Source organism: Leuresthes tenuis, unplaced genomic scaffold (genome assembly GCF_036924035.1).
Source record: "Leuresthes tenuis unplaced genomic scaffold, fLeuTen1.0.hap1 SCAF_16, whole genome shotgun sequence".
Taxonomy (NCBI): domain Eukaryota; kingdom Metazoa; phylum Chordata; class Actinopteri; order Atheriniformes; family Atherinopsidae; genus Leuresthes; species Leuresthes tenuis.
The window spans coordinates 19288377-19313127 of record NW_027325370.1 but is presented as its reverse complement, the minus strand read 5'-3'; the positions used below and the strand labels follow the sequence as shown (position 1 = coordinate 19313127).

The 24751-nt window shown below is 42.6% G+C and overlaps 1 protein-coding gene across 4 annotated transcripts in view; it reads right to left on the bottom strand.

Annotated features, from left to right (window-relative positions):
* The window catches only part of prkcz (protein kinase C, zeta), a 122055-nt gene that overhangs the window by 56307 nt on the left and 40997 nt on the right, over positions 1–24751 (bottom strand). For 2 of the 4 annotated variants that reach the window (XM_072366641.1, XM_072366637.1), the window contains one exon: positions 10252–10337. In XM_072366641.1, the coding sequence (XP_072222742.1) occupies positions 10252–10337 (86 nt within the window). Of the gene's footprint in view, positions 1–10251; positions 10338–18253; positions 18344–21864; positions 21957–24751 lie in introns of those variants that run through there. The other 2 variants (XM_072366640.1, XM_072366638.1) reach the window with 2 other exon arrangements.

The following is a 24751-nucleotide window of genomic DNA, read 5'->3' as shown; positions in this document are numbered from 1 at the left end:
TTTTTTTTGGTGTTTTGTCTGTAATACATGATAAGAAAATAGTGTCAGAAAAGTGAATTTTTAGTATCTTACATGACAACTTTTAAAAGACCCTCTCTGCTTATAAGCTGACGCTGTAGAACTGAAGAAGCCTATCGGATGAGAGTGGAGGCTCTGGTGATTACCATGACCCGGATGATTGAGAATCTTCATCAACGTGTAACTTTTAAAAGGCTTCCTACAGAATTCTAAATGGTGAATATGATGCAACTTTAACAAAGCTTAATGCGGCTATGCAAAGAAATTCACCGAGAGTTTTACAAAGGCTTGTAAATGCATCACAACGGCATTACGGACTTGGCCTTTTCAGAAAATGTTCCAATAAAGGCAAACGTTAGAAAAGTGACACAAGAACATAAAACGCCTTCGCAAACCAAGTCCATATAAGTCATTCAATTCTCTCGCACATACAAAGCTCGTCAAAAATGACGTGATAAAGTTAGTTTCCCAGCTCTAAACACTTTATCAGAAACAATATACAAAATACAGGGTTAAATGGATCTAGAAAACTGGTGATTGTCGCCTGCAGGGCATCATAGCGGACCACTGACATCCTGAAATAAACCTGGCAGCTCTGCTCGGTCTTAGCTCCGTTTAGCCTTTTAGCTCCGTTTAGCTCTCCGTATGAAAGCTTCCTGTGCAAAACTATTTCAAATGGTTCATTTCCAACTCGCTTGTCACCATCTTGGCTTTTTCTGGAGCCAGATGTGACCATATTTGGACAAAGTTTATATCTTTAAGCCCCATCATCTTTTAAATGTGAAAATATTCGCAAAAATGTCCACCGTCGCACATGATCAGAGGAAAGGCGTCCAGCTAATGAAACGTTACTAGTATGTAGGAAAAATGTGCCGATGTACACACCACTCAAATGCCATTTGTTTTCAATCATTTTTGGTCTTAAATCAAAACAGCAGATAAACTACAATTTCGGTAAAAATTTAGGAACGAAAGAAATCCACAGGATGGACACATCAAGACTGAAACTGGACGCGTCTGTATCTTACCCGTGATATTTGAGAGGCATCTTAAGTTTGGCCAACTTAGTTTGGTTTCCTCTGTAAATGAATTAACTTAACACATATTCATGATAATTTGCCACTTCTGTTCATCATACGTTTAATGAGCTCTTTTCAGGCTTAGCTGTGAACTGCTGCGTCACCAACAGGATCATTTACAGGGGCTCAAACTGCAGCTCTCATCTTTGGCATCAAGCTCGAGATCGTGACAACTTAATTGTGGTTTTCTTGTTTTTTTTTTTTTTATTCAAGTACTCACAAAAGAGTGTCAAGGAAGCAGCAGGGATTACAAATGACTAAAAAAGAGACAGTATTTCACTTGGACACTTGGAGACTTTCAGTTTAATAGTCACCTGTAAGGAATGTGTGGACATAAATTTTGCCTCTGTTCACATGAAATGGAGCCTTCCCAAAGGTCAGAGTGAAAGTGAACATTCATCAGATAAGACTTTTGAGTTTAAAAAATCCATTATCATGTAGTTTCATTGATATTTAAATCTCTCTTTGGGAAAGAAAATGGACATTTTCCACAGGAAAATCAGTTATTCATCCATCCATCCATCATCTGCCGCTTATCCGGGGGTCGGGTCGCGGGGGCAGCAGCTTTAACAGAGAAACCCAGACGTCCCTGTCCCCGGCCACTTCCTCCAACTCTTCTGGGGAGACCCATGACCCAGGCCTGGGGGTCGGGCCCGGCAGCGAGCGCCTGGTGGCCGGGTCTGTGCCCACGGGGCTCGGTCGGGCATAGACCAAACACATGACGTGGGTCCCCCTTCCAACAGGCTCACCACCCGTGGGAGGGGCCGAGGGGGTCGGGTGCCATGTGAGATGGGTAGCAGCCGAAGGCGGAGGCCTTGGCGGTCTGATCAGTTATTCATACAAGGGACAATTTAAAGCCACAGTACAGCTGAATAATTCTGCAAAGTCCTTGATCTAGCTGAGCATGTCCCCTCATATTTGTTCTATAAACCCAGGTACTGCCCCCAATTTGGGATCTGAAAACAGAGAAAGAGCCACTGTCTAGTGGTCCTTTGTGCACTACCCGAACCGCTCTGACCCACCAAAGCATACAGCGTAGGTGGACTGTGGTATCTGTACCCAGGACATTAGTCACAGATCCTTAAAGTCCCGACCCCTAACATCCTGCCGGACATGAAAATAAATCTGTGATTATTATTTTAGGGGGGAATAAATCAAAACCTGTTCCACAGAAACCACCGGACCAGGAGGAGTATATTCCTCCTCCAGCTGTAGTTGTCATGTGGAAGCGCTGATTGTGGGAGTCTAAAGTCTTGCAGCTGCTGCTTCAGAATAAAGGGATGAGAAAGGCTTTTATTGACTGGCAGTCCTCCCTTGATCCCAACAGACAGCATTACAGATCATGTGAGTGCCTGGAAACTGACTGGCCTAATATGCTAAGGAATGATGTGCTGTCTGAGTCATCTCAGAGGGGAACTCATCAGAGTGAACTGACTGGTATTGTTTGCACCAGTCAGTACAGTAAAATCAGGCTATAACATAAGGAAAGAATTTCATACAGGGTACAACAAAAAGTCTACCCCAGAACCCCACTGAAGCATCCATACTGTCAGAGGTTAGACGGACGGCATGGTGCAGTCCAAATGCTGTGCCAAAAAAATCAATACAACAGTCATACAAAAGTGAATCCTCAGTTTATATCCACACAGGCATCCCTTTCTATCAAATGCTCATGGTCAGAAGATGACAGCCTGAGTGAAAAATCTGGTCCTCTGTTCCAGAGCAGTCTCTAATACCGTATAGACGAAGCAGTGCTGTTTGAGTGTGTGTGTGTGTGTGTGTGTGTGAATATGTAATGTGGCTTGTCATGTAAAAGCACTTTGAGGGGTCTACTAGACCAGAAACGTGCCATACAACTACAGTCCATTTAGCCACAACAATAATTTGATTGATTACTTAAAAACATAGATTATTCACGCTATTTCCATAAGAGATCAATTGATTTGATCTGTAGGTCCGACAAAACAGCACTCTGAGATGTGTGAATCTACATATTGTTTATTTTTTTACTGTAAGGTTCAATGGGCTAAACAATTAATCCCAAAAAATTATCTGCAGATAAATCTATAGATCTCAAATAGGATTTCTGGATTCCGGGTTCAAACCAAAAAGTTTGAAAGAGTACAGTAATACTAATCATTAAGAGTATCGTTGCTACCAACACAACTTGTAATCCTCTAGCACAACCTGCTAGCACAACCTGCTAGCACAACCTGCTAGCACAACCTGCTAGCACAACCTGCTAAAACAGTGGTTTATAGTAAAGTACGTCTACTATAGCACTATTCAGACAGACTAAATGGATTCAATGTTATGTTTATGCTTAGTTGCAGGTTGAGAGATTGCAGGTTCGTATTTCACATACAAAACATGTCAATTCAGACTCAAACTCGACTTCATAACAAAGCTTAGGTAAGCATGATGTTGCACATCTTCTTTAAGTCTCAAAGAACTCAATATACACACACACATATATATTTATATATATACTGATATATAAAAATGGTCTCAGCACGAATGTCAGACTGTCTCTCTGACATATCGACTTCACCTCCAACTAAACCTCTCAAAAACTGAACTGCTTGTCTTCCCAGCCAAATCAAGCATACACCACAGCATCTGCATCCAAACTGAAGCCCTATCTCTTGCTCTGTCAAAGGTAGCTAGAAATTTGGGTGTCAAGATTGATGACCAGCTGACCATTAAAAATCACGTTGCCTCCGTCGCTCGATCGCGCCGCTTCGCATTGTTAAACATAAGAAAGATCAGGCCGTACCTAACCCAACACGCCACCCAGCTCCTGGTGCAGGCCATGGTCATCTCCCGCCTCGACTACTGCAACGTCCTCCTCACTGGTCTCTCAGCCTGTGCTGTGAAACCTCTGCAGATGGTCCAGAACGCAGCAGCGCGTCTGCTCATCAATAAGCCTATAAGAGCACACGTCACCCCTTTGTTCGTTGAGCTCCACTGGCTACCCTTAGCCATCAAATTAAAGTCACTGATGTTAGCCTACAAAGTGTTTAATGGAACGGCTCCCATCTTATTGAATGCTCTCGCAAAGGCTTATTCCACGACTTGGGTCACTGCGGTCGCCAAAGGATTATCATATAGCAGTGCCTACACCACGCTTAAGACAATCCAGACTCTTAATGTGTCGTTCCACGATGGTGGAATGACCTACCGAGCGCTACCAGAAAAGGTCTCTGTCTATCTTCGAGCAATTCTTGAAGACCCAGCTCTTCAGAGAGCATCTCCTACCCTCGCACTTACCCTGTACTTCCCTACCCCTTCTACTCTCTATGAGTGCTGTATGAGTGTGTGTGAATATAGCTTGTCGAGTAAACACATTGTGTGTGATCAAAAAGACAAGAACAGGGCTACATAAATACAGTCCATTTACCATTCAGTCTTTACCAAAGCAGAGACCAACAAACAGAACATGTTACTTGTATTAGCCTAGCAGTGAAAAGTGCAGAAGAAAAAAAAACCTTGCTGTCCACGGCCCGCCCTCCCTGCTGTGACCCCCTGCTGAGGACTGCAAGGTAAAAGCTGCTGTCCAACACTGATAGACAGCCAACAGCTCTTTCTCCCACAGGCCTAAGTCATGGTAATACGTGGCAAAAAGACTAGTCCTGACAGCTCAAAGCTGTCTACCGTAACGTCTGAGCACTTCACATCAGCTAATTCGGACAACAAATGCCGAACCATGTTGGAAGTGAAGGCACTCGCTCTCAAGTTCCAGCATCCTGTTAAAACGAGGAACCTCTGTGATGCCTGAGAAGGGGAAACACAGAGAGGAGACTAAATTCTGCCAACTCCTTTATGTCTTATGGGGGACATCCACAAAGCAGCTCTCCTAACTCACAGATTTGGGGGAGACAGACAGGGAAGGAAAGGAAGGAGTAGAGGAATGATGGAAGTGCGATGTCTGAGAAGAATAGGAGGGATAGAGTGAGAGAAGGGAGGAGAAATCTGACCTACTTCTTCTTGGCTTATTTATATGCTGCAGACAGCATGATGAACTAACCAAGAGCCTTGAAGCTGGCATAGCAACAACCCCAGTGAGAAATACAACTGGTTAAGAACACAACTCCTACTGCTAAGTCATTCATTTATCTAAAAAAGAAAAATCCTCTTGCTATCATTCAATGTCATGTCTCACTGTTAAGAACAAATTTAAAGTCCACAGCTGGATAGCTGTGATTAAAGACTTGAGGTATGGGGAAACAATGAGTCTGACTATTAAACCTGATGTCAAACAGCTAGTTTAAGTTCTCAGAGGACTTCTAAATGCATTTGTTAATGAGCAGGGCAGCTTAATGCAGTGAATGTGCAGCTTCCTAAGGTCTCATCACCAGGACTGTAAATGTTTTCTATCATCATATATTTACAGAAACAGCAGCTACACACAGAAAATCAGTTAAATGTTTTTGGCAACTTGCATAAAGGTGCCAGGCACACGCAAAGAGCTCTGGAAAATGCACAACAGTGAAAACTGAAACCGTTTAACTCCAGCTTCACAGAGACATGAGGCTGACGTCAATACTTCACCACTGCAGCTAACAGCAAGTAGCCATAACGATGTGATCACCCGCTTAATGAGTGCGTCCCTGTCAAAATATGTACTCCCCATAACTCCGAAAGGTATGCTGTGGTAGCAGGCACCAAGTTATCATTAGCAGATCCTTTAAACGAGGCATATGTGGTTGAAAGCTTATCTTTGGGTGTCTGAAGACATTACAAACTCAAAAATCTCAGAAAAAACAACCCTGACATTTTGTTTTGGGCCCATATATCTGAAAATGTGAAAATCAGTGAGCCACTCAGATTTGCAGGGTGAAGTTATGCCACTTCACAAGGTTATCCAGCCTCCTCCTTCTGTATCTCCACATAGTTTCAACTGCAGATGATGATGCTGCATTCGCTGTACCTCGGAGGTAGGAAGTTAAAACACTAATGTTCTTACCATCAAATCTCATCATAACTTATAAAGTTCACTTTACAAAATAAATAAAATATCTAATAATGCTCTACCAGTACTTTGTTTAATGTTTTATATCCCAACAAGGAAATCCTAATCACTTATGTAATAATTTATAATTGCTTTTCCTTGATGTTCTAAATATGTATTTCTTTTTTTACTGATAACAAGTAGGACAATCTGATTTCCCATTTGTCACTGAATGCAACATCAGTAAGCACAGATGGCAGCAATTAAAAAAAAAAAAAAAGTGAAATATTGCCCATATAAGCAACAGTTCCCAGTGTTAGCTGCTAAAAACTGCTAAAAACAGGAAAGTTGAGACTTTTGGAGCAGATACGACACAGAGGGATTATGACGCGAGTTCTCAGAGGCGTTCTTAACCGGCATGTTTTAACAACTTGGACCACATGGATCTCCTCTAGACTGTGCCTAAAAGAGGGATCAGTGGCCAACCCGCTGTCCATGGTCCAACTGCAGATGAGCGAAATGAAAACTATTTGAAAATAAATTGGGTTTTTTTTTTTAAAATCACATTTTAGTTTGGCGTATGGTCTGAGCCCTCAGGGCATCTTCTTTATACTCTCTCTTACTATAAGAATGTGCTCCAAAGGTTATTAACTACTGCAGACGAAAAAGGAGCTGCTGCACGGTCTATGTTATTGTGACCAAAATATGTCACATACATTTAATCTAAACCTCAGAATATTGTGTCAGCTTTTGGAAAAAGGACATACCATGTTTCCTTTAAGCCTTGTAAGTTGTGAGGTGGGCCCTTCATGGACGGCACTGATCCTGAAGTGGATCCAGGATCATTTTATTTAGCCTTGGTAGGGAGACTCAGCTTCAGGCTGCTTTTGTTTGACTCAGTTATTTTGTTCAGGCAAGCAACAAACAAAGGAGTCCTTGTTGTTGCATTTGTGTCATTTTTTCTAGTGTGCACACACGCGCACAACCCTTGACTGTAAATTTTATAGTTAATGGCAACAACAGAATGTGAGTCACAGCATCCAAACCCAGGTTCTCACCAAAAATGTGCTGCAAACTGCAACAAATGATTCACATATCCGTCAGATAGCTGCGTTCTAACATCTGTGCAGCTACCAAAAAAAAAAAGCCATTACATTAAGAAGTAGGCAAGGAAGGAATCATGTGACCTTATATATCCTGGTAAATGGAAAAGCAGCTAAGTTATAAAGATCTATTTTAAAAGTAACAAGGTAAAAAAATAAAATAAAATAAAAAAATCCGTTAAACTGTAACGGAGGTGGAGCCCAGACAGAATTTCATTCCCCTGCACCAGCTTTTCACAGACGGCGTATGTTTTATTCAGTAAGCCGTGCTCCACAGTGCATCAACACTGAGGACCAAAGCAAGGTGTAGATGCTGGCCAACTGCTGAGTCAGCGTGGTGGCAGGGCACTCAGCATCTGGAAGCTCATCTCCATCCAGACATTAAGACCACAGCCCCCACAGGGCAAGTTTCCCTCTGATGAACAGAAAGAGTTGTGAAGCTCCTCTCATCATGTAAGGTATTCCCTGATTAATGTGCAGAAAAAAAGTCTCACCTTTGAATAAATGACAAAAAAAATCATATGATCTAAACACAACATGAAAAGTAGGGCTTTGTCCCAGCAGCAGTAGAACCTGATCTCCCTCATTCCCCTTCAGAGAAATCACATTACCTACCTAATGCACATAATTGCATTTATTCTTCTGCCTTTCAGAGGGCCCGTTGCACTCTGTAAGTACACTTTAAGCTCTGAAATCCTGTTTCAGAAAAGCTGGATGGGCAGGTGGAGCCCTTTAACATCTTGGCAAGGAAATGATTAAAGCCCACATGTGCTCTCGTGTACATGCGAGTGTGCGGAGCTGAGATCTGAGAGGAGGCCGAACGAGCCACAACTAGGACACCATGAATTATGCATCGATATCCCGATAGCTTAGCTGGAAATCTGACTTGATCACCTGGCATTTATAATTCAACTGCAGTATGTTTGGGACTGTATTCTCAGCACAAAGACAGGAAGAAACTCATGTTCTGCATAGATTTAGAAGCACACCCACACGAGCGTGGAAGAGATTATGGATTTGAGTAGTCATCATATCATAAAGCATCATCATGACTCAGGAGCTGACCGGAACAGATGTTGCAGATTTTGTTTTTATCAGATTTGATGAAGATTCTAACATTTTCTTATTACCGTACTTATTTGAGATTTGATAAGAGCGCAATTATGGACATTTTAGTACTTTAAACTAACTAAAGCTTGAATTTTATTCAGTTCTTCAGCTTCATATTACCTTGAGGAATGAAGTCTTTCTCTTGCATTAACCTCTAAAAACCCCTCTCTGTTCAATTAAATCACATATTTAAAATATGACTTTTATGAAAATAATCATTTTATACCATGAACTGACTTAGATGCAACTTTTTTGGGGCACTTTTGCCGTACCTCAGTCTCTCGCTGTTGCTCCCAGCTGTGTGGGTAAATGCTATCATTAGGCAAACCGCTCTTGACTGCCAGCACTGACAAGTCAGCACTAACCTGCCTGTTGAAAGGATTGGTGTCTAAGGTTAGTTTCCCCTCAGCCCCAGACAGTGAATGAGTCTGAACCAGTGATTTGGCGAATGTCACAAGTGGGTTACGGCTTTAAGGCGATTATGCTCATTCATTGTGCCAACTGAAATAATATGACAAGTTAACGTTAAACTCCCAAAGCGGACATATTTCTCCACCGTTGGCCAACACACACAGGGGGCATATTGAGCCTTCAGCTGAATGAACACTGCACAAATGGAGATTTTGGGGACTGAATAACTTGGACAGATGATTCAAAAACAACTGCACCGTACACTACAACTACCTGCACGTTAAGGCAAGCTTTCCATTCTCCACTGCCGAAAACACCGGTCAAATGAGCAGCACGTCTGATCCTCAGAACCTCCTCCTGACTGCGGTCTCCTGCTTCCCAACTACACGCCCATGAGCTGCTGGAGATGCGGGTCCGATTGGTGGTCTTTACACCAAAATAAGCAAAAAAAAAGGTTTAACTGGGAAATTCAGGACGCAGTCGTGGAGAAACAGAAGCTGCTTCGAGTTTTCTTTGAGTGTCTTGGAGATTGCTGCCCGGCTCCACTTTTGTGTTAACAATTTTCAGAACAAATTTAAGATAAAACAACAAGATTTTGTGAACGCGGCCCATTATTTTTTAAATATTCTGCAGGAACATGTCTTAATTTAAAAAAAAAAAGGTTTGTGTATACCCAGATGAGGTAATGCAAGATTATTCCAAATGCCCTGAACATGAAATCCTTTAGATATGGCCGTTCTGAGGACCTTCAGCATCAGCAGTATCAGCAGAGGGTGGTGGGTGGTATAGGCTACGTTGTGGTGGTTATTGTGGGATGAGGAGGCGAGGATAAAGAACTCTCCACTACGGTGGAGCTGTTGATTGGGAATCACTTTCATTTCTGAGAATATGTGGGATATTACATCATATCTGGGAAGACATCGGTCAGTCCCTTTAGTTTATCGTTTGCTGATTCAGACTGGAAACAGCTGGTGAGTCACATGACTTTAAAGCTTAATCTCGGCCCGGTCAGATGCCATTCACAAAAGCGTTCCCATGCCCCCTAATGTGTGTTAGCTCCTCTTCAAAACAGATAAAAACCACCTCGAGTGAGTGTATAAAATGTTCTGCTCGTTAGAGGAAGCTCTTTATATTTGTACCATTCACTTTCTTATATTCCCATAGACTGCCAACCCCACCTTTTTTCCCAGCTTTGAACCCAGCTCTTTCAACAACAAATTGCTGAAACTGCCCATTTTCATACGAATCTGTTCCAAAGACAAACTGCACGTGGATGAGCTCAGTAAAGCTGTAGATTCTGCCAGCTAAAACAACTGCCTAAAAGTGTCTGTCAGATATAAGTACCGACTGATGTCTCCTCTTGGCCTGCTCACTCACAGCTGTCTCACCAGGCGTTTGTGTCTCTGCTAAAGCGAATAACAATGATGAGCACATCTTTGAAAAGTCTTACAGCAAAGTAAACATTGCTTTTAAAACGTCCTGCGTGCTCCACCTAATTAAGATGCGCTCAGTTCGTTCCACTGATTGAAGCGCTGCCTGAGCTGTAACCACATGTCCTGCCCAGCTGAGAGTGACTTACCCTGTTAAAGCGTTTGGCCTGGAAGAGGTGTCCGTTGACTCGGTAGAGCTTCCTCCATCTTCTGGCCCCGCGGCGATAGATCGACTCTAGAAGAGAGATAAAACAGTTGTAGAGCAGCAGCATTGTGGGGGTCAATGGGGGGCGGAGGTGCGCTCCGCTACACGAGAGACAGATGGAGCGACAGAAGCAAGGGAAAGCTGAGGTAAAGGTCCTGAGGCTCCTCGTTGGAGTGAGCTCTGTGTTCAAGTGAGGAGGAAAACAACCATCAGGTTCCTGTGTACAGTGCGCGCGCACACACACACACACACACACACACACACATCTAAAGCTCCTGCCTCACTTCTTTCACCCCCTCCCTTTTTTGCTCTTGTTTCTTCCCCTCCTCAAGTCCTCCATCCCTCTGTTTCTTTTGCTCTTTGTGATGAACCAACTAATCAGTGCTCTTTAATGTCTTTTATTCAAATGAGACTATGAAGCTCTTCATAATGGGAGCGTGTTGTCAGCTATTAATAAGCTGCAGGGCGTGTGGAGTGTACTGAAACTGGTTAATTCCACCTTCATATCAAACAATGCTTGAAAAGCATTAACAACACTGCACATTGCTATTAGAATTATTCTTTGCTACAATTATTATTTAGTAATAAACCATAAAGGAAACGCATGTACACGTGAAAATGTGCTATGATCTAACCGCTGAGTCACTTCTTATATGATATATTCCGACCCAGGATGCTGTCACTACCTGATGTGAAGCAAAGAAAGAAAACAAAAAAAAAAGAATGCTTTTTTGGTTGCTGAAGTACTTCGCTGCTATACATCTGGTCTCCAAAGCGGATTACAACTCCAATGAAATGCTAAATTCCCAAACTGTTTTCATAGAATTATTTTTTTTGCTATAAACCTGAGAAGCTTGATAACTGAAGTGAGTGGATCAAAAATGCCCAAAACAGATAGCTACAGCTTTGTGTGGGCTCGGGTCTATCAACAGCATTTATCGCATGGTCTCAAACATGGTTTATCTCAAACATTCAAACTGTATCCTGGGTAACTGTTGTCGATAAATCTTCGGCAGAAACTTAATTCGATACCAAGAAGTTATCAGTGTCTTGGTTTTATGGATGTCTGATCTGATGTCAGAGTATTTAAATGTTCTCATCAGTGACCAAAATGTCCATACATGGTGTTGAGAACCAAATGCATTTTCATGTGAATACATGGATGCTTCATCTTCATCTTCAGTAAAACTGAAGAAAGGCAAAAAAGAAGTTCTTACAGAACACTATGATGTCACAGTAAAGTTGGCCTCTGGATGTCGAATGTCACTGCTTCATGATGTAATCCGATTAGACATTCATGTAAAACAATTACCATGTGAAATCTTATTAACGTGCTTTCTGAGGTCAACTCACAGCAACCTTTAACTTTTGACCATCAAATTCTAATCAAACCATCTGCGACGGTCCTGGTGGACGTTTGTGGGAAATCCCTACGGTACAGTCACATGAAAATTAAGTCCAGCGATCGTTGCTGCCAAATCACACAGATCAGATCATAAAGACTTTACTAAAGTAAAGAAATCAGACTACATATTTATAGGCTGAGTGTTTAAGAGTTAACAGCTCAGTATGAATCCTTCAACAGGAATCAGTGAGCTTTGGGTTGAGAGCAGCAGCACAGAAAATGAAGTAAGAAGACAGTTTATGGTTGCCTCATCCATGTGGGCACACCGACAGGGACTCTGCAGACGGTTCTATTCATACAACACTTTGGGTCAGCTGCACCGATGCTTGCCACGCGTGCATATTTAACAGCCCTTGTCCTCTTTGACTGAAGCACTGTGGAGGTGTAGACGACTGCGACTCTCCTGCAGACAGACACTGATCAACGTGCACGAGTGCTCAGCCTGCTCAGTCTGCACAGTTACAGCTCTTTGGCCTGCACACGGTCAGCTGCAGAGCAACCCGATGAACCCACATGGACTTGTATCACACGGCTCTTGAGTGCAACCGGATGTGGAAACCATAAATAGGCTTTAATGATGCCCCCCCCCCTCCTCACTCGACTCAGACTGATAAATGATCAATATAATTTCCACAGAATTAAGTAGTTTACTCGTCTATATATCGAGCGCAAATACATATCCCATTAGATCGTCCTTTTCCATATTAGAATTTGGGTCAGAAGTGTAGTCTTTTAGCCAAAGCGACTCATCAGGCTTACACCCCCCCTCCCTCCGCTGCTGCCATCCATTTTAATTATTTCTAAACAGGAGAGGGGCCCTTTAAAAGGTGTTTTAGCGCTATCAACTATAAAATCTGTTATTATGAAAATCAATACATCATGAGAAAGCCTGCATGTTGTCGTCTTCTGTGCTTTAAAGCACAATCAAACGAATCCCAACACTGAACACAGAGTGAACTGGTTGGCTGAGCCACATCAGACGTTGCCCTCCTGACTCCCACTAATTATTCATCAGCTGCTCTCCCCCAGTGCTTCTCCCCCGTCTGGTTGGTTGCTCCAGTGATGGGTGTGGTAGTGATATTCTCCTCCACTCCCTCATTTTTTTTGCCTCTGTTGCTATGGTAGCCCCAGCCCACCATATACTGTACCAGCTATTCTTAGTTAGCTGCGAGGATGTCAGGATGACACAGTCTGCTGAAAAAAAAAGTGCATCTGAAAAACAAATCCCCCCCTTTCTCTCCTCCTGAAAAGCTGACTCTAACGCGCTGCACATCACATGCGTTGTTGATCTCTTGAGAAGGTGAAGCCTTTGGATTTGCATACCCCAGATGGAGTTATCAGGGGGCCCATCATCTTTAAGCCAAGAAATTAGTCTTGTGCCTCTTCTTCTTCTGTCATAGTCCTTAGCTTTTGTCTGCACGTGCAATACATTTTTAAAGCAAAAACATAGAAATTGCACCACTTTTGGCAAGCTATATTGAAAGCGGATTGAGTTTTGTTGCAGCCAAAAGCTCGTTTCCGGGGATTTAAACACACTACCAGACACTTGGCATATGAGGCACAAACTGAGATATCAAGTCAACACAGAAGCAGAACTCCACAAGGAATAGTAATGTATGGTTGCAATGGCTCAATGTCATAAACGAGCCTTAAGTTGGAAATGAACACTCGTGACTGTAAGTTTTGGCTTTTTGTTTTTACAGTTCCTGTGATTTTAGATTCTGTCTGTCTGTGACTCTAGTGAAAGAGGCCCTGCTTTTATGGGTTTCCTCTGTGAATTCGTATAATGCTGTTAAGTGAGGCCCTGTAAAGAAAAAGGATCACCCGCCTCTGATAATAGCTGCAGTGTCTCGCCACGGTTACCCCCGTATTTCTACCCCTGCGCTCCTGCTACACACACACTGCATGCAGATTAAGTTAAGTGGAGCTCTTAGTCTTTAAAGAGAGTGTTAATAAAAAGATGGGCTGCAGCACAAAAGATGAAACACAGCTTCCTATTAAATGTGTATTTGGCTCCAATAGAGACTGCTCTGGATTTAAATGGAAAAGATTCTGTAAATAACAACATATAAACAAACACATCGTAATGACATTCACATTGTTCAGAACATAGTACAAAGCATGAGTCTTTAGCCAGCCCTCATTACTTCATGTTTTTCTTCCAAGCAGCCAGACTTTTTTTTCGGTCTTCAGAAATAGTTGTCCAGGCTTTCTGAAGGTCTTCCAAAGTTTTTCTGTGGACACTGGCTGCTTTTTCACTCATCTTAAAGCTTCCACTAGTCCAGTGCTTATACAGCTTGACACTGACCTACGAACCAGTGTTTTAACTACAAATATCAGACAACGAAGCAAAAATCTTCATATTGTATCTAGACAACTTCTTTCTTGCATTTGTTTCCATTCCTTTAGTTGCATATATGAAAAACACCAAAGTCAGAGTGAAAGTGTTAGATTTGCAGCAACAAGGTGATTCCCAGAGAGCTATTAGCTGAAAACTTGGCATATCTCAGCACGGTGTGCAGTGTGTCCTTAAAACATTTGAGGAAACTGGACAAGTGGAGGACAAAAGAAGAAGTGTCAGGCCTAAAAAAAAAAACTATCTACAGCAGATGAACAGGATCTGAAAGTGATGTTCTTTAGAAAGAGGAAAAAAAAATCCAGCAAAGACCTGACAGATGCATCTGGACCTTCAACTGATCCATCTACTGTTGGCCCAAGCCTCATCAGAAATGGTCTCCATGGAAGGGTGGCTGTCAAGAAGCCATTCTTAAGAAAGGGAAACAGGGAGAAAAGGCTGAGCTATGCCAAATGACACAAGAAGTGGACTGAAAATCAGTGGCAACAGGTCTTATGGAGGGATGAATCCTCCCCAGAGCCCAGACCTCAACATTACTGAAGCAGTGTGGGATCATCTGACAGAGAACAGAACAAAAGGCAGCCGACATCCAAAGAAGAGCTTTGGGATGTCCTTCAAGAAGCCTGGAGAACTATTCCTGAAGACTACTTAAAGAAAAGACAGAAAGCTTCTCTAAGAGGGTTCAGGCTGTGTTGGAGAATAAAGGAGCTCAGACCAAATACTGACTTTAAGGCTCCTTAGAATCTGTTAGCACAAGTTTATATAAATCACTGCAACTCCTTCCTGGAAAAATATGAAGAATTGAGGGGTGCCAAAACTTTTGCACAGTCCTGTATTTGTCTTCTACTTCTTCAGGTAGCCCCACTGAGATATTAATCTCTCTCTTTCCAGGGAGACTTGGCAAAGATAGCAGCCGTATAAACATATGAAACGTCATAAAAATGCTCAGACCAAACACTGACTTTCGAGATTAGAATTTTACCTACTCTTTAATCTGCCTTTGCACATGTGTAATTTGTAACAGAGAGAGGGATTTTCTTGGTGTTTTGTTTGGAAATATTTCAGTCTGAAAACAGCAGCTTCTACTGCATTAACAAGAACTTTCTTACAGGTGGAGGTTATCAACAACTGAAGAGAAAACTCCGCCCAGCAGATGTTCACAGATGCACTCCAGAGGTGAAATGCACTTTAACTAAAGGGACCACAGAGAAGCAGAAGCATCCTACTGCGGGCTGATCAACCTCTACCTGATGTGGAAAATGTGGCGTCACCGTTAGCGGAGCTTAAAGCTTTGAGCCCACTGTCTCCCATTAGTCCGACCGTACATTTGGGGAGCCGTTAAACTGCAGCGCTTCAGAGGGAGTGAAATGAGAGAGCTGTCATTTTGCTGACAGTTTCATCCTAAAAAACCCACTTTGCCGTTCTTAGTTCATATCTTTCTACACATTTTCACTCTTTGGTTTCAAACAGTCAGGAAATCATTTGGAGGAGTCGTCAGTTTGCCGTGACACAGCTAAATAAATGACTTTGTAAATTCCCCTTATTGCGCTTTGTTCTCTCCGGAGGAAGTGCTTTGTAGTTTATTACAGTCTCATGGAACCTTACCCGATCCCACCAATAATGACTGTAATAATGTTAAAGTAAAAGCAGCTCTGGTATCAGAATGTGCTGGTGTCAGTAGGCTATATATCTACTCATATACGCTCTCGTCTTGTGGTGAATGATTATCGTCATAAGAAAAAAGATGCTAATGAAGATCAGTGCTTTACGGTTATTTTGAGTCTGATTTGAATCAGATCGCCTCTGACCATCTTCAGCTCATTAAAATCATTGTCCTTGTGGGGTTTGATTGAGTTTCCCATAGATCTGACTCAGCTCGGCTCTCAAATGTTGGAACTGTGGATCAAAATGTCAGATGCAGCTGTGGGAATGATTCAAATCTCCTTATAAGAAAATATTTCACACAGCTCACATACACTGAAAATCAGAGTTTCTGCATCTGCATTAAAAAAAAAAAAGAAATGCCAACATTAGCTCTCAGTCATGTGGATGTTCAATGAAAAAAATATAGCATTCTTCATAATAATAATCAAATATTTAGAATCTGTCTGATGGCCGTGAATATTTTATGACTGTCTGGCTTCTCCCTGACGTTTGAATGAAAAAAGAAATAACAGTGAGTTTCAAATAACAAATTTGATGAACAATAATGACTAAAGTGGCACCGGGTGCACATCTGTGCAGGTATTTCTGTCACAGAATTATCTCAACTCCTCCGTTTGCATTGGTAGAAACTTGGAAAATGAACCAGAAAGGGAAATTTCCGAATCTGTAGTCAAGAGTTTCCAGAGCATCGAGATTTATTAATGTGAGGACTGATTAAGAAAAGGAATGCAAATAGAAATCTGTGTATGTGGAGACATATCTGTAAAGAGCGATGTTAATGGTTTAAAAGTCTCAGTGAGAGACTCGGGCATGCATAATGTGCAGAAACATTTACTCCAAAGTCCAAGCTTTAATTTGCCCTAAGTTCAGGCTTACAACCCCGAGCTGCACATTTAAAGCAGGAACACTTTCAGCCCGGCTAACACAACAACAGTCCAGTCAAACAGTGCTTTTAGACTGTTCAGGACCGGAGCGATGAGCCTTCGCTGAGCACAGAGGTGATGCACTGCTGACACACCTCAGATCCAGCAACAGAGGACGTCGCGGAGTCAGACTGAAGGCAGCTCGCTCTGCTCCTGCACGAGGACTGCGTCAATTTACCGGTTAGTGAAGGCCATCAGGTCCTTCTGCGGCCCAAGAGTGAGCTCACCGACTACACGTGGGCCTGGATCCATCTCCATTCGGAGCAATAGAAACATACCGGCAAAGAAGACGAGGAGCAGAAGAACAACTCAGACGCTTGGTTAGAGGAGAAACATTTCAGGAGAATTGCTGTTATCCATACACCTACTATGCACGGATTCCATGACTTTGACAGACGACAGACACTTTCTTTTGGTGCGACTGCTGTGTGAAAATTAAATTGGTGTTAAGCTTGAAATGATTTCGTGTTTCTGCAGACCAACTGGTGGTATGTAGGCTGAATTGTAGACTTCTCTGGATTTCAAACTGAAGCACAAAATGCAGACACTTCCTCTGTCACTGCTTCAGTAAGTATGTGTTGACATATTCGCAGATATGTAGATTTTCCTGGACGCTTACAAATCTTACTACTCACGCATTCTAAAAACGTGCACGGAGATCCTCGTTTGCATATTACCAAAACTCGTGTGCACACAAAGCTCAGAACTCATTCAGAGATTATTGAGCACAACTCAGCACACAATCTGAAACCAGCTACACCTCCAAATGCATTCCAATGAAGTTGGGTGTGCGAGCTACGAATTCTTTCACAAATCCGATTCAAGTGAGGAAACGTGTGGGAGAAGGGATGAGCAGCGATGCATGGGTCAGGATTGTTTTATACCTGCGTCGACACGACTTAATATCACAAGGATATTAAAGGCAGCAGCACGTCTCTATGATCCTCTGCGTTTCTACCTGCTGTTTTCATCACAAAGGTGAAAACACGCAGCCTTACAGCCCTACTGCATGCAATGTTTCTGTGAGTTACTTAGAATTTACCCCTGAATGGGTGATCTTTACCTAAACCTCAAATTAACATTTATTAGCACGAGTACAAATGAACTGACAGCCTTCTGTGAATTCAGTAAGTTCATACCTGCTGCCAGTCGCCATGACATTACAAATTCTTCCACGTTATTGACTTTAAAATTGGCCCGATATTAAAATGAATATCCCAGTGGATATTTCCCAACATTACAGACAGATAATAACACCGCCTTAAATCCCCCCCTGGTTGTAGCAGATGTTGCAGCTTAGTACGTCCACCTAAAAAGGACTCAGAGGGCCTCTTATCAGTTCTCCTTTACATCCTGCTTGGAATCCTACCAGCCTGAAGGCCAGAAACACCGCTGCCTCTGATGAACTTGCACTTGATTAGCACACCTTCAAAGAGCTGACCTATTACACCATCCCCCCCCTCAGGAGAACGCAGCTTACTGTCCCACTTTTGTGCCAAGCTGCCGAAATGAGAGAGACACGCAGAGTGAAGGAAAAAAAAACAAAAAAAACAGGCGAGTCAAAGCACTTCTAAGGTGATAAATCATAATACTACACCTCCGGATGCAAAAGCCAGTGCGCAGAGTCCTGCCATTTTCTGTGTTGATGGTATATAGAAGAGCATGCAGGCTGCTGTGATGTTCTCTAGGTTAAGTGGGGAGCCGAGGCAGGACAACAGGGTGGTACTTCCAAATCCATCCTGGACAGGACATTTACAGGGGCTTGACTCACTTCCAGACATTGTTCCTCTCCCTCACAGGAAAGTAGCAGCTACAAGTTGCTGCCAGCAGCACACGCCCCTTCCCCCAAAAAACATCCAAGAAGTAAAGAGTAGGTACAAAGCTTTGTAAGTGAGAATGTAGCTGCGCTGGGTTTTTAATGAGATCCTGATGGACCCTCATTTTTAATGGAGACTCGTGAAACTTTCGCAAAGTTATTACACGTCTTCACTTCCAAAGAGGCTGAGAGGGATCAGCGAGACAGCCCAGAGGCATTTCAGACACAATTAGACCTACGTGATAAGGAATGCTCAGCAGTGGCGTGGCTAACTTTGTTAGTTTCACTATTAATGAAAGCATTTATTCAACTGTCCTATAATCATAACGTTTCAGATAAAAATGTAGAGGATGGACACTGCAGAGAGCATGAAATTACAAAAGAAATCTCATTTAAAAGTTGGGATTACTCATTTGATCTGGCCTTAAGAGTCTGTGAGGCCCCATCCTGGGGGTTTTCTGGAGTTTAAACTGTAGGAGGGAGACAGACGCCTATTGTATAAGAGCCATACAAACCACTGTGTGGGTTTCTCTGGACTGCAGACAAGTCAGCGTCACATGCTGATGAGTCAGTCCCACAAGGTGACACCATGGTAACAAATCGCCACGTTACCCCCGCATCACACCACTGAGAGCTGAGGTGTGCTTCAGATCTGATCTGTCATGCGAATGGGGTTAAATGTACACCGTTAAGTCTACAAGTTGTTAGAAAAATTAAAATTATCATTTTAATACTCGTGGATCGCGGTTCCCATCATGTCACCTGAACGCTTCCAGACAGAAAACAAGCCAAGAGATAGGCTGTTATCTCACAATTTACATCAATGGACACAAGCTGCCACTCAGCCTCGACCCCAAGTCTCACCTGTGGGCCATGAGCGTTATTAAATCATCACACAGCAGGAACAAACAAACGTGAAACACTGCCAACAACTGTTACTTATCTCTAACATGTGGAGATTAAATACTCACAGGATCTATCCGCACAAAAGTTGCAAATCTCATCTCTCTACAGCTAAATTCTTTATAAACAATGATTAAATGACATTATTTGCAAGCAAACCCTGCCGTACACATTCATTTAAGTTTTCTTCCTGAACACAAAGGCTTCTCCAAGAGCGTGCAGGTCATTATATAAGGAGACTCGAGTGTTTTCACCTGCCCTGGTTACGTTACGGTGTAATTTCTGCCTGCGTGGTTACTGATGATCAGGGGCTCTGAAGAATTCCAAGGGGACTGACTCCTTGAATCCTTGCGGAGCAGGAAAGCAGGCAGGTGGTTTTATAGTGAAAAAACATGAGCGTGGCGCAATCCGATCATGAAAAATTTAAGTCATCTAACCATCTTCCTTTGCTTTCACAAATTCTGTGTGCTCGATATAGGTTTATAATCATTCTCTGTTGATGAAGATCGGTGGCTTAGAGATGACATGATATCATAAACCACTCTGCACATGTGATCAGAGGCCTGCAGGCTTGAACCCTTTCGGATCTATGGCTTTGTTTTAAATCAGCCTTCTAAAATCTGAGGCTTTTCTGGAAAAAAAAAAATCATCAGCCTCTGAAGAAGCTGGAAACATGAAATAAAAAAAAACATTTGAGAGGATAAACCTTCAGCTTTTACTGCGAATGACTGACTGCCTTTGCCCTCATGTTTATCTGTATTCCTTTTAAATGAAAGAGTGTGTCTTGAAAATGTTGAACGGACATGCGAGTTGCTCCGATTAAAAGGTTAAATAGTACACATCAGTCCTCGTCATAGTGGGTTAAAGATCATACAGGGGTACGAATGAGCAGCACTGTATCCATTATATGATTAAAACCTGGATAAAACTCAATATGGAGACACTAAGCAGCATTCACAAGCAGGTTTGGTTGATCACTTGGGCGGGTATGAAGACTGTATTTAACAGTTTCTACACATACTGGTTAAGAACTCATCGGTCATCCACTTTAACTCCACCTGGAGTGGGTTTTTTTTATCGTCAACCTGACAGAACAGTGTTGGGAGCGTCTTTTATTTCTTTTTGCTGCTACAATTGCTGTCATCTTAAAACATACACGCATGCACAAGAAATAGCAGTTGGGCATTAATGTGGGTCAGCTGCTCATCAGTGGGATTCTACAAGCAGCTGAAGCATCTTTCCGACAAGACAAACTGCTGATATGAAACTCTACAAAGCTCTTTACAAAGCTTGCTCCTCGTGAACGCGTTCAGCAGAGCGCTGAAGAGCCACAGGGAGCATCTTGGGTGGCTCCAGTGTTTTGCCCAAAAGTCTCGTGCAACTAATCACCGACCTGCTTTCTGAACATCAGGAGAGAAAGACCACAGAGAGAGAGAGTCCAACAAAACCTGGACACGGAGACACTTTTCCATTATCTAATGAAGATTGTGTGTCATTGTCAAGGTGATTCATTCCTGTCCACCGTAGTGAGAGAGGACAGAGCGGACTAAGAGATCAGGTCAGAAAATCAAGAAATTGGCCAGGTCAGTCTTAGTTTAATATTTGTGTCTTCAGTCTGTGCTCTATTGGCCAAATTAAATGTCAGGGAGTAACAAATAATCACCATTTTTAAGAAGAAAGAAGCTTTTCCCCTCCAATTAAACCCAAGATCACATCAAACAAAATGTACCAAAAGTGTACCAAAAGCTACCACCAAATGCAGAATAGCTGCCGGTGTTGATGCTCTCAGGGGTGACTGACCGACATTTGGAGTTTTCAGACTACTTTAAAAAACATGAACATGAAGAAAAATTCCTTTTTGCTTCTTATTCAGTATCGAGAAGGTTTAAGAAAGCATTGAAATACAAAAATATTGTGCAGCTGAGCAAGTAAATGAAAGTATTAGGAAGTAATTGCTTGATTTTTACCCCGTAATAACTTCTAGTGCTGGAAAACAGTTAAAAGCCACAGCATCAATAAATCTTCACAGAGAGATGGCATCTACACGGATCACCTTGTTAGTAACTTCTTTAAGGACTGGCAGAGACTACATGGATCCCAATCAGCTGCTCCTCTGGCTCTGAGAGGCACAAGTTGTCAAGGCTGACAGTATGCAGCTGACAGAGGAGAGCCTCCGAGCAAAGGAAACAAGGTCTGATTAAGATGCTGCAGCAACAGTCTGTTACTGTGTTTGCAGAGAAGATGCATACAGTCCAGCTTCTGTTTGCATTCAGACAGGATGCATGCAACAGCACAGCAGTGATTTAATCGCTTTTGGGAATTATTTCAAGTCAAATCGAAGCAGATTTTCTTTCACGGGGACAAAAAGGCAAAACAGCCCCCCTGAGGTCATCTCAGCCTGGATTGTACCTGCCGCCGGAACCTCGCGCTGTCGCACAGACCTCTAATGAGCTGACACTACAGTTACAGAATCATCACATTCACCTCACCTTTGACTCGAAAGTAGAAAAGCAGTGTAAGCAGCATCCCTCCTTCTAAATGTGCAGCGTTCCTTCATACTCTGGATCTCATGGTGATCTCCTGCTCATCCTCCTCTGCTGCTCCTCTCCTCATCCTGCCTCCCTCCCCCCCTGCTCCCACTGAGCAGCTTCGCTCTTCTGTCGCTCCCTCCTCCCCCTTCCTATTTGCCTTTAGTCCCCTCAAGGCTGCTTCTCTACAGTTTCCTGTCACACACACCTCACGTGAAACACATCAGAGGAGGCATACACAAACATTTAGCGATTCCAGAATAACATTTCTCCATTTCTTTTGTGCACCGACACTTCCTCGATGAAGAGGAGCAGTACCACATGACTGAGGCTTTTTAAAGCAACCACAGTCTGCACACGAGCTGCAGTTGCAACATCCTTCCCACAAGATGGCAAAAGAAGCTCTGGCTTCAACATCAGCCTCCTCTGCACGCTTGACATTTTAACCCAGATATAAACCCTGTCGACTATTTTTAGTTGCTGCGCTGGTGAAGCACATCCTGGATGGCAGCATCACTTTCACAGAAACCAGTATAAAGATGCATTTCTAGCACTTTTTCAGAGCTCTGTGCGCTGCTGCGTGTCACCTAAAGTAAGCATGTGACAGTTAATGTCGCGCTGCCCTATTTAGGCCCGAGTTCTGTACATTGATACTGGATGCTTTTGGGAACTTGGGGATGAGAGTCACACGAATCCACTTAACGAGCTTGGTTTCAGTCGTTTAATGCAAAGCAAATTAAGTCTATCTACTCAATTAGAGCAGGGAATTTATTCTGAAAATAGCAACAATTTCATCTCGTTCGATATAAAATAATTATCTAATACAAAAGTTAGAGCCCCACAGACATAACGGCCGGCAAATCTTTGCAGCTGATATCAGTCTATGGCGATATAAGAGTGTCACCATATCTGTTCACTAAATTAAAAAATCCTTTGGATCCAGAGTCAAGGGATGCTTTTGTATTTAGTTGCTACTCAGTTTATTAAATAGTTGCATTCGCCTCATTATTTTCCCATTTAATTATACCCCTAACTGCCTGTACGTGTGAAAATAATGTTGGACAATTTAAAGAGAATATAATACTCGTTCGTATTACTGTTCATCAAAATCCAACCGTCGTTGAGCTCTAAAAGTTCCTGGATAAATCATACTTTCCTTAAAAGGAAACAAAAAAAAAGCAGCACGTTGTTTTTTCAAAGAATCAAAAGACAACAAAACGCACTAAAAAGATTCAGCCTGTGCCACCTGTTAAATGTGACCATGGCAACCATCAAACCGAGAGAACTCTCTCTGCTGCTGGACGCCACCGTTCCAGGTTTGTGTATCTCGGTTTAATCGTGAAAATTTGACAGTGTGGCAAAGCTCCAGGACTCCGCTGCTAATCCAGGTGAAGCGACGCGGCATCCATGACAGACATGACGCCGATGACGTCAGACACAGACTGAAGGCAGAGCTTCTGTGGAGGCGGGTTGTGATGCTCTGGCAGAGGAGGCAGCAAAGGTAAGCCAGACATAGCATTCATCGCTCCTCACAAAATATACAACTCGTGACGCATTTACACTTTGGGAAATGAAAACTCATGTACCAAGTAAGAAAGAACGCAACAAGATACCTTTCGGCTATTGTTAAAAAAAAAAAAAAGTGGGTCCAGCTGAAACACTTAAACATGAACGGCAGGTTTTTCTTTAAAAAGAAGCCTTTCTGCTGCGTTACCACATAGTCTTCATCTAATATACTTCCAGCCGAGCTAAACATGTAATAAATCTCCATCTTCTCAGCCCCTTAACAGGTATTACAGATGATATGACTGATGGTCAGAGCTGCTCACTCAGAAAATCAGCTGATTCAGATTCCACAGGAAGCCAAATTATCTTCCAACGGAACGAGAAAATTTGGTTTGCCAATTCTTGCCATTTTTCTCGCCTTCCGACAACACTTAAAACAGGTATGTTTTCTGAATTAGTTTCAGTTTCAGATTAGTCATTGCTCGTTAAGAAATCTTCATCATTTCTGTTTTTTATAGTTTCTGCATTCATTCACTCAAAGACCAAATAAAATCTAAGCAACAAGTTGGAATATCTCATTTTTGGCAATTAAGGACCGAAGTGCTTGATGGAAGTGAAATGTTCTTACTTAAAAATGTGCAGGGCATGTTTTATCGGCATGTTTTACTCCATTGAAAAAAAAAAAAAGGGCTGGAAGTGGAGTGGATGTTGCTTTGACACATAAGCACCCCCGCCCCATGTCGACAGGTTTCTCTAACTGCAGCAGCCTCCTTTAGCAGAATAATGTTCAGAAACATCTCGAGGAACATGACAAAACAAACCCAAGATGTTGACGTAGTCTCAAATCCGATTAAGCGCTCATGGAATGCACCAGAACAAGCCCAATCTGCACAGAGCCTATCGAACAACAACTGCCAGGTCCAAACTGAAACCGAAACCAAAACATACTGGTTAAAAAAGCCAAACCTCTCAGGTGACAAGACGATTAAACCCTATAAACTTCCCCATAAAGCCTTTGATTAAGGACAGGCTCGCACAGAAAATCTCCCTCCCTCAGCCAAACACAGACTTGGACACATTTGCGTCTCTCCTTGCCAGCCGGTGTTGCAACAGCAGGGAGATTGTGCAAGCATTTTCTGCATTCTTTCACAGTGACGAGGGAAGGCTATTCTCTAAGCTGGACGCATAGCGTTATCAAAGCAACCTTCAAGACATTTTTACTTTATCAGCTTTGCCAGGAGACTCGTGAGGCTGCCACTCATTCACCCTGAATCAACACGTCTGGCTGAAAGAAGTGCATTAGAAAACACGCCCGATCATGAAGAGCTTTTCCACATGGAGG